Raw genomic sequence first — 18,181 nt, 5'->3', positions numbered from 1 at the left:
AACAATTAATAAAATACATAGGCATAATTCTGTGAGGGTCTTTTGATACGTGGAGAAATGTTGTATGCTTATTCTAATTTACAATGAGGTTTTTACTAGAAACACTTTTGTCCAAGAAATTGATGTCCTCCAATGTTCTATGGTGTAACTTGACATCAAACAGCCCTTTTAGACCATATTTGCTGAGGACTCCATGATCTATGACATCAGTATATGAGGAAGTCGGAAAGGGACCCAGCACATGTTGACCAAGGGCAGTATGTCTCTCATAAATATTTTAAAAATGCACATTCATAACTCCTTACAGGACCTGTAAATCACCACGTCAATCGGTGTACCATCTAGAATAAGGTGATAACAAAGAAATATTTTCAAAATCAATATATCACCAGAAATGTGATTGTTATAGAATATGTTCAAGGTCATTGTTGTGTATAGGTGGCCTAATAATGGCCTGTTGCATAGCATTAGATGGAAAATGTCATTTGGTGTAACCAGTTTACAGGTTACACCAAAGTGTCCAGATGGTTACACCACATAACGTCAAACATGATCTCTGAATTTAACAGATTCATTGATTACTTATTATGAGATTACTTATTAAGAGCAAATAGACATTACTTTGTTTATGAATAGCCAAGTTTGACATTATAGATTTATACAGACGTGCTCAAATTTGTTGGTACCCCTCCACAAAAAACGAAGAATGCACAATTCTCTCTGAAATAACTTGAAACTGACAAAAGTAATTGGCATCCACCATTGTTTATTCCATATTTAACATAATATTGTAAATAAGAAAACAAATGAAAATGGCATGGACAAAAATGATGGGACCGCTAACCTAATATTTTGTTGCACAACCTTTAGAGGCAATCACTGCAATCAAACGTTTTCTGTAGCTCTCAATGAGACTTCTGCACCTGTTAACAGGTAGTTTGGCCCACTCTTCCTGAGCAAACTGCTCCAGCTGTCTCAGGTTTGATGGGTGCCTTCTCCAGACTGCAAGTTTCAGCTCTTTCCATGTTCGATGTTCGATAGGATTCAGATCGGGACTCATAGAAGGCCACTTCAGAATAGTCCAATGTTTTGTTCTTATCCATTCTTGGGTGCTTTTAGCTGTGTGTTTTGGGTCATTATCCTGTTGGAGGACCCATGACCTGCAACTGAGACAGAGCTTTCTGACACTGGGCAGTACGTTTTGCTCCAGAATGCCTTGATAGTCTTGAGATTTCATTGTGCCCTGCACAGATTCAAGGCACCCTGTGCCAGGCGCAGCAAAGCACCCCCAAAACATAACCGAGCCTCCTCCATGTTTCACTGTAGGCATGGTGTTCTTTTCTTTGAAACCTTCATTTTTTCGTCTGTGAACATAGAGCTGATGTGACTTGCCAAAAAGCTCCAGTTTTGACTCATCTGTCCAAAGGACATTCTCCCAGAAGTATTGTGGCTTGTCAATATGCATTTTAGCAAATTCCAGTCTGGCTTTTTTATGTTTTTCTGTCAAAAGTGGAGTCCTCCTGGGTCTTCTTCCATGGAGCCCACTTTCGCTCAAAAAGCGACGGATGGTGCGATCAGAAACTGACGTACCTTCACCTTGGAGTTCAGCTTGTACCTCTTTGGCAGTTATCCTTGGTTCTTTTTCTACCATTAGCACTATCCTTCTGTTCACTCTGGGGTCGATTTTCCTCTTGCGGCCGCGCCCAGGGAGGTTGGCTACAGTTCCATGGACCTTAAACTTCTTAATAATATTTGCAACTGTTGTCACAGGAACATCAAGCTGTTTGGAGATGGTCTTGTAGCCTTTACCTTTACCATGCTTGTCTATTATTTTCTTTCTGATCTCCTCAGACAACTCTCTCCTTTGCTTTCTCTGGTCCATGTTCAGTGTGGTGCACACAATGATACCAAACAGCACAGTGACTACTTTTCTCCATTTAAATAGGCTGAATGACTGATTACAAGATTGGAGACATGTGTGATACTAATTAAAGAAACTAATTAGTTTGAAATATCACTATAATCCAATTATTTATTATCTTTTCTAAGGGGTACCAACAAATGTGTCCAGGCCATTTTAGAATATCTTTGTAGAATAAGCAATAATTCATCTCTTTTCACAGCTTCTTTGCTTTATTCTATGACATACCAAAGGCATGCAAGTATACATGATAAAATAGCTTTTAATTTCATCACTTTTCAGGAGGAATGAAGCATTATTTCAATGAGCTGTAAGGGTACCAACAAATTTGAGCACGTCTGTATACAATTTCTCATTGTTCTTCAAATTTTCAGATACCCTTGTCAATCAGGGAAAAGGTAACTCGATACAGAGCCCATATTAATCAAGATCCTGCAGCAAGAGCAGCGTACCTTACCAAAATCGATCAAGGTGCTTTTTCATGTTTTTCTCTATATGATACAGAATCTGACAACACATCATAGTCCAATAAGCACAACAAATAGGCAAGATTGTGCACTTTTTTTTTATATAAGTGTGAAACTTTGCATACTTATACAACTTTAGGACCTGTACATTTTCTGATATTGTAGCAGCACCCCTAATGACCTGTAACGCCACCTGGTGGCAGCCGCGAGCAAGCAATTTACCAGTTGAAGAGTTTTCGATTTGTTTTTGTGAGGTATGATGAGCTACCATATGTAGGGCAAGTCCTTAAGGAGGTGGAATAAGAAGCTGAAGAAGCTGAAACTGCATGTGTCAGTTAGATGATAAGAATTCATTTGTTTGGCACAGAGTTTCTGATGTCATTTTTTATTACAAGTCAGACATTGTTGCAGTAATTACAGAGCCAGAGCCTTCCACTTCCAGATATTCCAAACTGTGCAGCTCTGACACTGGATACAATTCACAAAAGCCTGGTAGATGTTGACTTTCCATTATCATCAGCAAGATATAGGAGGCTGTGTGGTCCAGTGGTTAAAGAAACAGGCTTGTAACCAGAAAGTCCCTGGTTCAAATCCCACCTCAGCCAGTGATGCATTGTGTGACCCTAACCAAGTCACTTAACCTCCTTGTGCTCCGTCTTTCAGGTGAGACATAATTGTAAGTGACTCTGCAGCATAGTTCACACACCCTAGTCTCTGTAGTCGCCTTGAATAAAGGTGTCTGCTAAATAAACTAATAATAATAATAAAGATAATGTGCTGTCAAAAGTGCCTAATGCAAAATGTTATTTTTCCCATGTTGTGTTAAATTTCTGTTCTTTCTGTGTTCCTCTGTTTACCAATGTTGACTACATTCCTTTCATATTGTAGTTCAAGTTTTTTTCAGTAAGTTTCATTTACGTATTGAACAATGAATCTAAAATTAAATTGTGAATTTCCTTGACCATATCAAACGTTTACTCAGTGATTTTAAAAAACAAAAACAAAACAACCAATAAAGTTTTCATAACAATTTTTCACTACTAATGTGTCTGTCTTCCTTTAAGATTATAAATACATAACAGTTAACTGTATATAAACTGTACATAAGTTAAAATATTTTAAAAAGGTGTGGTTACACTGAATGACACTTTAATGATATTACGCTTATGAATCAAGCAATAAAAAGGGAAACTGAGATTATTAAGGTCTGATACATATATATATATGGTTTACATTCCTAAGAAACCAAAAATACCAAAATGCATTCATTTTTAAGACATTAAGTTTTTTTTTCATTTTTTAAAACCTTATACCTCATCTGCCCATATATGTTACAATAACAACGCAGTTATAATAATTTACAGTTTTAAAAGTGATTTATTACAAAATACCTTTTAGCAGAGAGTATTGAAAATGTAATTTCATTTATGGTTATAGCCTATGTATGTAATGTCATGATATATATATATACTATAATCTCGTTTTTAAATGCATAATTTTAAAGGCTGCCTATATATATATATATATATATATATATATATATATATATATATATATATATATATATATATACATGGATGAAGGCTATATTTGCATCCTGAGCCATTCTAAAAAAAAAAAGCATAATACCACACTAGTGAGGTCAAAAAGTGATCATTCCTCTAGAGGAAAATATACTTGAACTTTGACCCATTCTACTCCTCAAGACCATCACTTTCAATTCAAACACAAAATGTCTCGTTTTCAATCACTCGACAACATCCACAGTACATAAATGTTCATTAACAACAAAATGAGAATACGTTAAGAAAAAAAAAAAGATGTAAAGCTGGTACATTCGTATCTCAGATAAACTGGAGAAACGGATAACGACATAGAACATCTGTACAGCACTGTAACACTACGTTTTAAAAAAACAAACTGTACTGCTAAATCTCATCTTCTTTATTATTAGCATCACAAGGATATCCAATTATTGTAAAAAATAATAGATGGGCCTCTTCAGTGAGTTACAGGAAAACAATTCCATCTCGGGTTTCTGTGACAGTTTATAAATTACTCAACCTTTGGTCTCGTAATTTATGACGTCACAGAAACCCTAGATCTAATTATTTTCCTGTAACTCACTGAAGCCCATCTATTATTTACTGTATATATATATATATATATATATATATATATATATATATACACTACACCACTACACCTACACCACTATCATATGATTAATTCTTAGTTCAAATAATAATTGAAGTGAAAAATAAAATAATGAACTATTACAGTTATAGTGATGTTGTTTTCTATTAAATACAGTGCCATGGATTGAAAAACGCTTAATCATTCATGGGTTGGCATTTTTCAACAGCTGTGTGTCATCATGATTCCTTTTAATATATTTCTTTGGTACTGTTTCATATTACATATGTTAGAAAATAATACACATGGCCTATAATTTAATGCATTTCATAGTTTAGGATTAATCTAGTGCCCTATAGTATTTGTGTAGTACTGTACTACTTAGTATATAACTTTATAGTATTATATAGTGTTTTATATAAGATTCTATATTCATATATAGAATCTTATATAAAATTATAATCATATTATAGAATCCTATTGTACTCTTACTGTTTTCCATAATACTATAAATACTAATAGTACAATATACTGTTGCTGTAGAGGCCTGTAGTAGTTTTATAGTATAGAAACTTGCTGTAGTTTATAGTAGTAAATAATTCTGTATAGTTGAGAGTTACAATATTCTATACTTTCTATACATAGATATTTAGGGGTATGTGAATATCATTAACCTAAACATACATTGCTGACTAAGCACAATTTGAGTAGTTTGCTAAATGCATTTAAATCAATAAGCTCTACAAAATAGTTTAACATTAATTGTAACTATGTTCACAGCTTTAATTACTTAACTGGAAATACCATCTGTAATTGCATCGATTAATTTGAAACAACATCATCAGGTGAACGAACATGTTTGTGTTTTCTTAATAAAGCCTCTAGAGCAGGGGTCTCCAAACCTGGTCCTGGAGGGCCAGTGTCCCTCCTGGTTCTTGTTCCAACTGTACCCTAAATTGCATAATTGCTACAATTAAGTGCTTATTAGAAGCTTAATTGGTTCAATTAATTAATTTAGGGATACCGGTAGGACCAGGATTGGAGACTCCTGCTCTAGAGGTTTACTTCTTGAGCCAGTTATGTGTACACGACTGTGCAACAGTTTTGGAATTCTTGGTATTATTATCCTGCCCTGCTTTGTAAAGCGCACAGACATTTATCAGTCTTTCTTAATTTAGATTGGCACCTTGAGGCCTTGTTTGCTCTTCCTGGGCAGGTCCCGAAATAGGAGCAGAAATGTCATTTTGTGCAACAGCACGCAGAGGTATGTCTATTCTCCAGACGCAGGCATGTTTTAAATACAATGCATAATGATGTATTTTTTTATTTGCATACAGTTGGACAATTACGCCTGCCTATTCATTTTTATGTAGTTTCTAAAACAGGGTGTTTGTCTACTTTTGTCAGAGCATTTATCAGAAGTTTCAGAAAAGGCAGATTTTATAGCTATTCAGTTGTTTCAACCATTTTATTATTATTTTTTGTCTCATATAATGTCCAGATACTTGCAACTGACTGACTTTTACAAGGTTGCAAATACTTGCGCCTCAAACTGCTAGGACACCAACGCTAATTTAAATTCACAAAGTGCACATTTGGAAAATTGAATACCAGCCCCCTTCTGGTCACGATAAGAACAGCGTAGTGTCATTGTTAAATTGTAGCTTTATATTTTGATTGCAAATGTACATTATATTTGAAGTAAACAAAAAAAAATTACCAGTCCTAGCGCGTTCAATAGTCCTCTTAAATTCCGTCTGCAGCCTTGGGGCTGACAGTATTTCAGCTTCATGAAACGGGTACCTTTCGTTGCATATAGTGTAAAGTGTATCAAAAATCGGGGACAGGAAGAATTTAGTGAAGATGTCTAGGGATTAAACGAAATGGGGATGATGTCACTGTGTCTGGAAAATAATAAATGATGCAGCCAAAAAAGAAATGGAAAGATCCCGCGTCACTTGTGGTGTTAGTATTCATCCCACGTTAAATCAAGTCCCATAGTAATTTCAATGAACTGGCTCTCTTGCTCAATCTCCAAGCGGACAGCTTCTCCTGATGATAAAATCCAAGGGTGTCCCTCCTCACTTACTTCATCAGCCTGTTGCACCGAGACTGTTGGGATTTATTGGCATTTGCTGGTTGTTTTTTTTTCTGGGTTTTTTTTTTTTTTTTTTTTGATTAAGTGCAAGTAGGGATCGTCCTTCTCGACGTGGTTTTGTACTTCAAAAAAGTTAGATATAAAAGGAATTCCAGACTGTTCCGCAGGTGATTTGTGTGGAAAATAAATGAACTAAAATGTTCTCTGTAGTTGCTGCGGTGTCTCTGTGCATCAGCTCAGGTGTGCTGGTCCGGGGTGCTCCCTGTGAGCCTGTCAAGATACCTATGTGCAAGAGCATGCCTTGGAACATCACTAGAATGCCCAACCACCTCCATCACAGTACCCAGGAGAATGCCATCTTGGCTATTGAGCAGTACGAAGAGTTGGTGAATATCGACTGTAGTTCAGTGCTGCGATTCTTCCTCTGTGCCATGTACGCACCCATCTGCACCCTTGAATTCCTTCACGACCCCATCAAACCCTGCAAGTCTGTGTGCCAGAGAGCCCGCGATGGTTGCGAGCCTATCTTGCGGAGATACAACCACAGCTGGCCGGAAAGCCTGGCGTGTGACGACTTACCTGTGTATGACAGGGGGGTCTGCATCTCTCCAGAGGCGATTGTCACCGATTTACCTGAAGGTGAGCACTAAAATCCACAAGTTTCATTTTAAAGAAAACAATTTAGAAACATGCAATGCGTAAAGAATAATAATATGCACGCTGTGTAAGTGTGCAAACACATAATAAATTGCAAATTGTTCAAATTGCTCAATGTGTACATTGCTCAAATGTGATAATAATAATAATAATAATAATAACTCTCCGTTAAATAATAATAACAACTGTGGGCTACAATCTGAAAAATACTACAGTATTTAAATCAGACAAGGGCGGGTCTCGGAGCATTACCGTGTGTTTTAATTTTAGTTATGGTCTGTGTTTTAACCCAGATGTGAAGTGGCTGGACTTTTCAAGGGACATGATGCTCCATGAAAAACCACAAGCGTCTGACTGCAAAAGCTGGAGTTCAGGTGTGTCTAATAAAATGGAGGTTAAATGTCCAGAAGGCGAATTGCTCTCCTATTTTATAATTGGTCCTTCAGTTGAGACTGTCCTGATATTTTTTGTCCAGAATTATTTTTTTTTTAAAAAGGATTAAGCATTTTTAAATGCTCTCACAAACTAAATACGTTTAAAATATGTTTCAACAGATAGCTGCAGATGCAGAAAAATTAAGCCAACGTTAACAACTTACCTTGAAAAGAAATACAGCTATGGTAAGTATTTCATATTTATCAGCATTCAGATATCCTATTGTAATAAACGACAACAGACCATTTCAATTTGTGTCTTAACATCTTAGTTGTCGGCTAAAAAAAATGCCCTTCTATAACCAATAAATCCATATTTCAGGATCATGTTTACTTTATTTCGGTTAATTTTGGAATATAATTTAAGTGTTCCATGCAGAAAGCGAACCAGAAGCATCAAGGCAACATTAAATGTGTGTGTAAAACAGGTTCGGTGCGCATCTATTTCTGTTCATGTCTTTTTCCCGTTGTTTATTATGTTGTTATGTAGACTGAGTGATTCATTTATTTAGCTGCAGGCTTTAGATTAATAAAGATTATTCGACTTGTATTGGACCTTTTAACATATTTGGTTCTCTCTCTTTTTTTAGTTATCCATGCTAAAGTTAAAGGAGTAAGTAGAAGTGGCTGCAATGAAATAACAACAGTGGTGGAGGTTAAAGAGACGTTGAAGTCTTTAACTCCCATCCCGAGTGCTCATGTTCCTATAATCACCAACTCATCCTGCCAGTGTCCACAGCTTTCTCCTAATCAGGATGTACTAATCATGTGCTACCAGTGGCGCTCACGGTAAGGACCTGTTTCATTGATGATCGAAAAGCATTACAAGGCAGATTCAACTATTATCACGTACTCGTTTTTGAGATAAACATTTGTCAATAGTCTGCTGTAATTTAGATTTCGATGTATTGTTGACGACTTGTATCAGGCGTTAATGTTTCAATCCTTTAATGATTTAATGGTGTGGTAAAATATTTAATTTCGTTTAAAATAAGTATTTGACAGTATCCACATGTTGCAATTAAATGATTGTATTACGATTGTAAGTCGCCCTGGATAAGGGCGTCTGCTAAGAAATAAATAAATAAATAATAATAATAATAATAATAATAATAATAATAATAATAATAATAATAATAATAATAAGTCCATTTTGATCCTTTGAAATATTTAATTTAGTAGAATATGTTGCTACAGATTAACAGGTTGTTGCATGTGTATTAGGCACCACTTTATTTCCCTGGTTTGCACACAATTAAATAAATTAGTTAAGATTAAATTTATAATATAGAGCACTATAAAAAGGTAACCAAGGCTAAACATGTTCTTACTTCTCAGCAGCGTAACAGCTTACTTGTAGTACCATATAATTTTTCTGATCCTTTAGTTTTCCAGACATTCTTAGGGTTATTGGATTTACTGAGCTGTAGGTATTAGGATCCCTCCTGATGTCACCCTAAGTCCTATGAGCAAGAAAGTAAGTTTATAGTTTCAGGGGTTGGATATACCACATAGATGATGGACTTGACCACAGTAGTGTAAAGCAAAAGTCTGACAAATGAAATAATCTATAGGGGATGTGTCATTTAATGTGGTATAAAACACAGTCATTCAAGCATTGCAGAACCAGCATTAAGTAACACAGGTTCTTTATTGAAGATAGCTTAGAAGTTCTTCTTATACAGCATGCATAAATATCCACCTTTAAAAAAGCAATCACACAACATATAAACAAAATATAAAATGTACTATACAAGTGTAAATGGTACAAACAATACATTGATTTTTGCACTTTTTATTGCAAACTGGAAAGCTGCACAATTCTCCCAGCTTCTCAGAACGCACATTCGCCTTAGCTTTTTGTTAACTTTTGTTAAGCAGGGGAATAGCAGTAGCAAGTTGATATAAGCAATACAGAGTACTGACAAAATAACCTTGACTTCAGTGTATGGAACTATAATTGTTTTTTAAGGAAACGCTCAATTTACATGCTAAGATGCCAATGTACCTGATTCTTTTAGACAGACATTTTGTTTCATAGTATAGTCAACAATACGTCTCAATTATCTGTTCAGCTATTGTAGTGTGAAAGAAATGTTGGTAACATTTCAGTCATAAATAACATAAGTATGAACAAACTACAAACTGTACCCCCATTGTTGTGTGTTCTTGTTAAAGTACCTAGATTTGGTAACTGATTAGGCAAAATACCAGATTGCTTACAGAAACATAAGGCATTATTGATCACTCTTATCAAGGATGCTTTGGGTTTTATTGTTCCAGGCTGATGCTGCTGGAAGGCTGCTTTGTTGAAAGATGGAAAGACCAACTAGTCAAGAGGTATAAGGTAATAAGCCTTGTATATGCTCCAAATCAACTACTGAAATTGTAAAGAGTTTAAGAGTGAAGGTGACATGTTGTTTGTAAGTGCTTGCTTTACAGTAGCAGTGATAAGGATTTTTAAATATTATAATAAGAAATCATGTTCCTGAAATTGACAGGGACAGTGCTGATATGTAATTGTGCATTGTGCACGCTCTGAATGTAAAGCTGAGTGAATTGATCTTTTCTGTGATACCTCAAGTGTGGCTCAAACTGCTGTATGTTGTAGCCCTCCCCTGAAGCAACATCTCCATGAAAAACCTGAAGAAGTATTTTGTTTCTAAATTACTTTTATTATGTTTTTTTTTCTTTGTATTTAAAAAAAGTGTGCACAAATCCCCAATTTGTGTTTTACTGGCAGCAAACTATTTTATGGTAAAAAAGGTAACAAGAATGGAAAACAGAAAAAATATATAGAATAATGAACAGTGTAAATGAAAACTCGCTTTTAATTTCATATCAGATCCTAGGATATTTGAAGTAATTTCCGGTTTAGGTGCTTGGATCGATTTATGAAGCAGCATGTTAAGATTTGTTTCTAAATGGCCAAATGAAGCCTCATATATTGAAAGAGGAGGTAGATAATACTGTAATATTTCTGGGAACAACATGGGTTTTTAATGTTTCAATAGTCTTTCAAAATCCAAATGAATATTTAAATATTAGAATACCTTATTACAGTACAGAAAGCATTCAGGAGTGAAATAAACTTGGTAAACCATAACACTCCTAAACAAAGAAGTAGTACTTTCCCAACACCATAGAAAAGGCTCTTCATGGTTTCATAAACAACTGTGATCTATAAAGCACTATCCTTTAAAATGTTGTAACTGTCTTAACAGCGATGGGAACAAAGATTACAGGACCAGCAGCTGCGTGTAAACCATGAAAAGAACCAGAATGCTGGCCGCAGTGGACAAACCCCTAAACTAAACCCAAAGACGTCAAGTTCAACCCCTGGGAGTCCAAAGAAAACAGGAAAAAACAAGAACACTCAGAGAGATGCAAGATCCAAGAAACCATAAGTGTTAGTGAAGTTTTGAAATGTGTGACGTCCTTGCATGACGAGGGTTGGACAGATCCCTTCACTGTCCTCATACACTATTCCTGCAGCATATCACATCACATTACAGCCAGTGCCAATGGTTTTGCACTAAACGTGTGGTTATCATTTATCAAGCTTACTCACATTTCATAATTATCACAATGTGTGCTCTCCCATATTCCTTGCTGACAGCATCTGGTTATGCCTTTTGTGACAGTACTGTGTGCCAAAAAATAGCTAATTATGATGGTTTTCAGATATCTGATTTTTTTTTTTTTTTTTTTGGTTTACACTTTTTGAGAAATGTTCCTTTGTTAGAATGTGTATGTACTTCAGACTGGCTTCTGTTGTTTTCTCCTTATTTAAAAGTTCTCTATGAAAAAAAAGGTGTTCCTTAGGGACTCGCAAAATAACTTGACAGTGTTGAGAAGTCCCCGGCTTGGACTTAATCTCTGTCCTTTAATTTTGGCTAATTGGAAGCTGTTTTGTTAGTAAATGATGTGACCCATATGCAGGCCATATGCAATGCCAAAATCAACCTCAAACTAATTCAACAATAAAAGTAGCACTCAGAAGAGCTGTTGGGTTGCTTAGATGTTTTTTCAAATACTAACAAACATTACTGGATATTTTTCAAATTTTTTTTGCCAGGACAATATAAGCCAAATCTAGTTAAAATTTGGACACATGGCTACTTTTCATAACAGTTTTTAAAGATAAATTGCCCCATACATAGCAAGATAATTGAATGAGGCATTAAAATCTCTTAGGTGTTTCATGTAAAAAATATTATCAGTATAAAAAAACACAGTCTGAAAAAAGCTTTTATTTTGAAGGTGTCATTTAAACCCTTCTCTTACTAGAAGTGGTATAGTAGCTTGTCTCTCACAGTGGTAAGCAGGTATTCAGGAAAGGGAAACTTCAGTCCATAATGTTCTACTGATAATTGGACAATATAATCACTGTTGACTGTCAGGGTATGCTTTCTAATAAAGTAAAAAACAAAAAAAAATGGAATACTAGTAAAGAAAAGGTTTAATTAAAAATGGAGGTTCATATTTAGCAGGTTCACTAACCACTTATGGAACTAAGGCCTGGATTAAATCAAAATGATAGCACTACTTTGAAGCTGTAATGAATGTACATTACAAGGAATTTGGATTTATTTCAGGCATAATAAGTAAGTGAATCTCAGGTTCACCTATTTTTATAGCAGGCTTAATTGCATGCCTCAATGTTGTTTGAGTTGAACAAAACTGCTGGAACAGCTTTTTAAAAGTTTATGTCACATCATTTTTTAAACAGATGGTCATTTTTCATAACACAAAGACAATAGGACCACAATGTGCAGCATTCCCTCATACATTTTCAAAGTTCATCATTCCTGTTACAGAAATAAAATATATTACTGCAAGTGTCTAAGAAGTGTTTTGTTCAAAAGCTATTTTTAATGCATGTCTATGTTAAAAGCTGTTGTCCTGGTAATGTATTGTATACACTGTGGGTTTACCCTATACAGAATGAGTTTTTTTTTTTTCTCAACATGATCACATTTAGTCCCAAGACATTGGCAGGGAAAGGTTTGTAAAATGTAACAAGGGTCTATTCACTTAATTCTGTGACTGCTACTCACTTAGTTCACAAGTGGGTGATTATTACACATTACATACTGTAGGTAGTGTAGTCAGGTATATGTATTGTACAACTGTGGTTGAAAGGAGTCAAGGAGCCATTAGGCCCACCTTTGCTTGTCCAATTCCCAGGAGCTGATTGATCTTACAACTTTGTCAAGTTGGCTCTTAAAGGATCCAAGTGATTCAGGATCAACAACATGGCTAGGCAACCAATTCCATACCCTCACCACTATCTGTGTGAATAAGTGTCTCCTCACAGTCCTAAGTGTACTGTATCTCCACTTAATTTCCAACTGTGTTCTCTGATTGTGGTTTCTGTGCTACACTTAAAGTATTGGTTAGGATGAACTTTGTCAACTCCTTCAAGGCTTCATTTTTTTGTTTTTAAGGAGTTCATTAAAGATTGGAGTAGAGACTTTGAAAATATGCCCCAAGTGAGCAGGAGGCAGCAACAGCAAGTGATGGAAATGATATACAAGTGAATTCAATAGCCGTTCATGCCTATCACCTCTGATGGCTTGATTTTACTTCAAGCCTGCCCAGGTCACAGGCGAGATGAGTTTGATGTTCTCAACTGCAATGCAATTGGCAGTCTCGCTTCTGAGAGGCCCATGTCTAAATGCAAGGGGTGTTCAGGTCAGGACTGAAGTGTGTTTGCAGCTGAGGCGGATCTCTCATGGAGCCTGAAGACGTAGTAAGTGTCGTTGTTATGTAAAGCTTTAAATGTTAGGCAATGTCCAGGGAAAATGTTTTATATCACACAGGTATTATACTGGTACTGTCTAATTCAGTGCTTGGTTCCCACATAGCAGAGCTGAAAACCAATGGGATGGGTAGTAAAAAATATCAAAGGCCTTGAATATCCCTTGGAGCACGGTCAAGACGATTATTAAGAAGTGGAAGGTCTATGGCACCACCAAGACCCTGCCTAGATCAGGCCGTCCCTCCAAACTAGATGACCGAGCAAGAAGGAGACTGATCAGAGGCTACAAAGAGGCCAATGGCAACTTTGCAAGAGCTACAGACTGCCAAGACTGGTCAAAGTGTGCATGTGACAACAATATCCCAAGCACTCCACAAATCTGGCCTGTATGGTAGGGTGGCAAGAAGGAAGTCATTACTCAAGAAAGCCCACCTTGAATCCCGTCTGAAGTATGCAAAAAAACACTCAGGAGATTCTGGAGCCATGTGGCAAAAAGTTTTATGGTCTGACGAAACTAAAATGGAACTTTTTGGCCTAAATGCAAAGCGTTATGTTTGGTGCAAACCCAACACAGCACATTACCCAAAGAACACCATCCCTACTGTGAAGCATGGTGGTGGCAGCATCATGTTATGGGGAAGTTTCTCATCAGCAGGGACTGGGGCAATTATCAGGATAGAAGGGAAAATGAATGGAGCAAAGTACAGAGAAGTCCTTGAAGAAAACCTGCTGTCTTCTGCAAGAAAGCTGAAACTGGGACGGAGGTTCACCTTTCAGCATGACAACGACCCAAAGCACACAGCCAAAGCTACACTGGAGTGGCTAAGGAACAAAAAGGTAAATATCCTTGAGTGGCCCAGTCAGATCTTAGCAGGCAGCAAGCAATGGCTAATGTTCTAGGTAAACAAATAGCTTCTTTAATTATAGGCCCCTGTTCCTACTTAGATGGTAAGCAGTGTCTCAGTGATTCATACATACCACAGCATGGTTTTGTTTGTTAAGGAAATTGAATGTTTAGATTACAATCAGATATATAAAATAAGAACATTTTGAAATGATTGCGCTTTCTTTCCTCCCACACCTTCCTTGTGAGGAGGTTTGATACGATACACATAGAAGCTACACACAAACCTGCTATGTAGTCTGACACAGAATAGAAAAAGGTTTTTTTTTACGATCAAGTTTAAAAGATGCCAGGAAAATGAACTCTCCAAAATAGGCATATTGTGTCACAGCCCTTACCGTTTGGGAAAACTGTGGATGGGCATTACCAGACTTGTGTAGGCACTGTATAGTCTCTGCAGGCCACCTTTAGGACAAAAAAAAAATTGCATCTGGAAACTGTCTCCATAACACAACTGTGTAGCATTTATATAAGTTGGTTCCAGGTTGTATAGAACTTGACAAGTGAATGATTACCTAGAACATCAGTAAAATTCAGCTGCAGCCAGCTTCCTATTCACCTGCTTGACAACCACATGTTATGACAGTACTCCTTACCATGTCTGCTCAGATTCCAGACAATCTTTTTTTTTTTTAAAGATGAATGTGATTTTTAAAATCCACAATAGCAGTGAAGCTTGAAGTTAACTGTGTGGACAATGTATATTTCCCCAGTTCAGAAAGTACAAGGGATAAACTCCCCACTACAACAGCAACTATCTAGGACATAATCAAATAATTGTATTTACAGGGGGGCATGGGGGGGGGGGGGGGGCAAATAGATATACAGTGCAAAAGTAAGATGGTATTGTCAATCAGTAAATTACTGTAATTATTATTATATATATGGAGAGTTGTAATCTCCCAAGAGCTTGGTGAAGATTATAGTCTTATTACTACCATAATAAGTATGTGTAATAAGACTGTGACTTCACTGCTGTGACCTGTAATTGATTACAGGCCACAGCAGTGATGTCATCACCCTTTCAGAATTCTAAAAAAACTGAGAAAAATGTCACTCAAAATTTCCTAAAAACGAGAGACACAATACATGCAAAACAATGGTTTCTCAAAAAAAAAGGGGGGAAAGGGAAACGCTCCTCACCGGGCTGACTCTCTCACAGATACTGAAATAAATCTTCTGTTTACTTCAGGAGTAGACGCAGCAACGCTCTGAACAGGGTATTTCTTCTGAATGGTCTCCATTTCGTGCTCCGGACCATGTGGGGAGACAGCTCTCTGAATACCGACTCGCCTAGAAACGAGTTTCTACAATATTCAGAAACAAACCAAGATGCGGTCCAGGAACAAAAAATGTATTTCTTCAGCTTTACAATATTTGAGTTTGTGTGTTTGGTCGATTACAACTCTCTTTATATATATATATATATATATATATATATATATATATATATATATATATATATATATATATATATATATATAAAGAATTAAGTATAGGTAAGTGTGTGTAATCAAGCCTGTTAAGGGCTTCTCTGGGTTCTCAGTGATCTATGGTCTTGTGGCCTATGAGATGTCCCATAACCCCTCGAAGCCCTTAACAGGCTTATTACACACACTTACCTATAGTTAATACTCTATATTATTATTTAGTCGCTGGTCCCAATGAAAAAGTATTTGTTCGTAGTTTTTTGGGGGACTTAAGAAAACAAACATTTATTTCTTAATTGGTACATTTTCATGCATTTTGGGGATGGTACTTTTCTTGTGTGTCTGTGACCGCAAAACACACAGGGTCGGATGATGAAAAAATCCAACATTTGTCCCATGGCTGCAAGCCAGTGAAGCATGATAGAACAAGTTTTTGAGGAACCTAATAAACATGAACAGGATTTTAAACTTTCCTCTAAACTGAATGAAATTAAAGCATAAATGAACCTTTGGTAAAATTAATATTGGTGCTTACATAGGCTACCATGCGCAGCAACCACTTGTATAATAATAACAATAATAATGAATACAAATTATTTTTATTTATATTATTGTTATTCTTTTTATATATTTGAGTCACTAATAAGTTAACATCACTATTTATTTTCTGTATGCAATTACTTTCTCCATCAAATCAGTAATGTTGCTCAGCTGTTCAATATGTTTGATCGGAGGCAGTATGGGGAACAGCTGATCAGTTTTACTTGTTTGTTGCTCATGAAAATATAATGAGCCAGTTTATACATTCACTTCATTCATGAGACTGGCAATTTTAAAATCCCGTCTCAGTGTCGCGGGATTGTGGAGCCTCTTGGCAACACTAGTCACAAGTCAACACCGGCAGTAGCGCAGACTGGCTTAAAGTATGACCGACAGCTTACAACCACTTTACTGCATCAAAAAGTCTGCGAACTCGGGGGTGCTTCAGTCCTTCTGGCACACCCGTAGAAGTGTCTGCAACTGACATATGGCTTTTGTCTGTGAGAGAAGTATAAACCAACCTTTAGTTGGAAATCATCCTTTTCAGTGCACTTTGGTGTTTTGTAAACAACCACAAATTTAATAAGGTCATTAATCAAATATAATAATTGGCTCCCTTAGGGCCTAAATATAGGTTAAATTGGATTAAAGACCTCTACTGGAAAAGCCAACTTTGCCCCCTGCTTTACAGGCATTCCAGTTATAATATGCAAGGTTTAATGTCCGAATTCATTGGAGTCATACTGTGTCATGCATTTTAAGTCTTTAGCTTTAGTTCAAAATATCTCCAGATGACATCACACACAGAAGACATGCTGGTGTCCTGGAGCCATCCCATGTCAGTCACCCGTCAGCTTTACTGGTTTCATTTAATTTGTTACAGTTATGAAAAAGATTAAAAAAGACTAAATTAATCTATTTTTCTGCAGCACACAAATCAATGATCTAGAAATCCACTGATGCTTGACCAAAGGCAGAATAAATAACCTAGTGGCAGAAAGGTTTATATTCTGAATCAGCATTGGGGAGAGTGCCTTAATCAGAATGTATGACTAGATTCTACCAAAAACTAAATGCTAGTGTAAATTCTGCATTCACTTCAACTAATTAATACTTTCATTTAATCTGACAAATTACATACATGATATACTAGTTTGGCATTCACACATGTCACAGCAGTACCATAATTGTATTGCTTTTTAACTCATCCCACATCATTGGCTGCAAGAAATTTGAGACCAATTTAAGTAAATTAAGAGCTTATTGAAAAGTATATTCAATACTGTTCAAGCACTGGATTAATACACACAGAATGACAGCCATAATGCTACAGCATTGCTTGGGGAAAGCTGATGTTCCAAACCTAGGGTGATGTAATGGTCTACGAGGCTTCAAGGTTAAGCAAATAATAGTGCAGTAAATAACATTACATCATACACAACTCAGCAGATCTATGATCTGGATTTAGCTATGGGAATTTTCAATGACAGTTCTAATAAATATACCAGGACATTATTGCCTTCTCCTGAAATCTATCAAATGTTCATTACCTTGTTGGCAGGCCTCCAGTAGTCTGATCACTGTCACGTACTAGTATATATGGCCATTAATGCACCAAGAGTCCAGCGTTTCCAATCAGTAAACATCTCAGCCATGTTACATCTATATATATATACAGTGGTGCCCAGAATTATTGACACTCTCCATTCATTTTATTATTATTCATCTGAGTAGGATCCATGGTATTTCAAAGTTTATACACCTGGCACCCTTAATTCAAAAGAAGCGTAAACTATCAAACAGATCTGTTCGTTCTTCTGAAATCCTCCA

At 36.3% G+C, this 18,181-nt stretch overlaps 1 protein-coding gene across 1 annotated transcript; it reads left to right on the top strand.

Moving 5' to 3' along the window:
* The first annotated feature begins 6,707 nt into the window (after nt 1-6,707).
* Nucleotides 6,708-12,545, top strand: LOC117395055 (secreted frizzled-related sequence protein 4-like). The gene is made up of 6 exons (XM_033993907.3): nt 6,708-7,261; nt 7,573-7,653; nt 7,834-7,899; nt 8,304-8,502; nt 9,997-10,060; nt 10,938-12,545. The coding sequence occupies exons 1-6, from the start codon at nt 6,820-6,822 to the stop codon at nt 11,118-11,120; spliced, it is 1,035 nt and encodes a 344-aa protein (XP_033849798.1). The 5' UTR covers nt 6,708-6,819; the 3' UTR covers nt 11,121-12,545.
* Nucleotides 12,546-18,181: the final 5,636 nt, after the last annotated feature.

The sequence above is a fragment of the Acipenser ruthenus genome, chromosome 3 (genome assembly GCF_902713425.1).
Source record: "Acipenser ruthenus chromosome 3, fAciRut3.2 maternal haplotype, whole genome shotgun sequence".
Lineage (NCBI taxonomy): Eukaryota > Metazoa > Chordata > Actinopteri > Acipenseriformes > Acipenseridae > Acipenser > Acipenser ruthenus.
The sequence above is the reverse complement of the archived record's forward strand: the minus strand, read 5'-3'. Positions and strand labels throughout refer to the sequence as shown.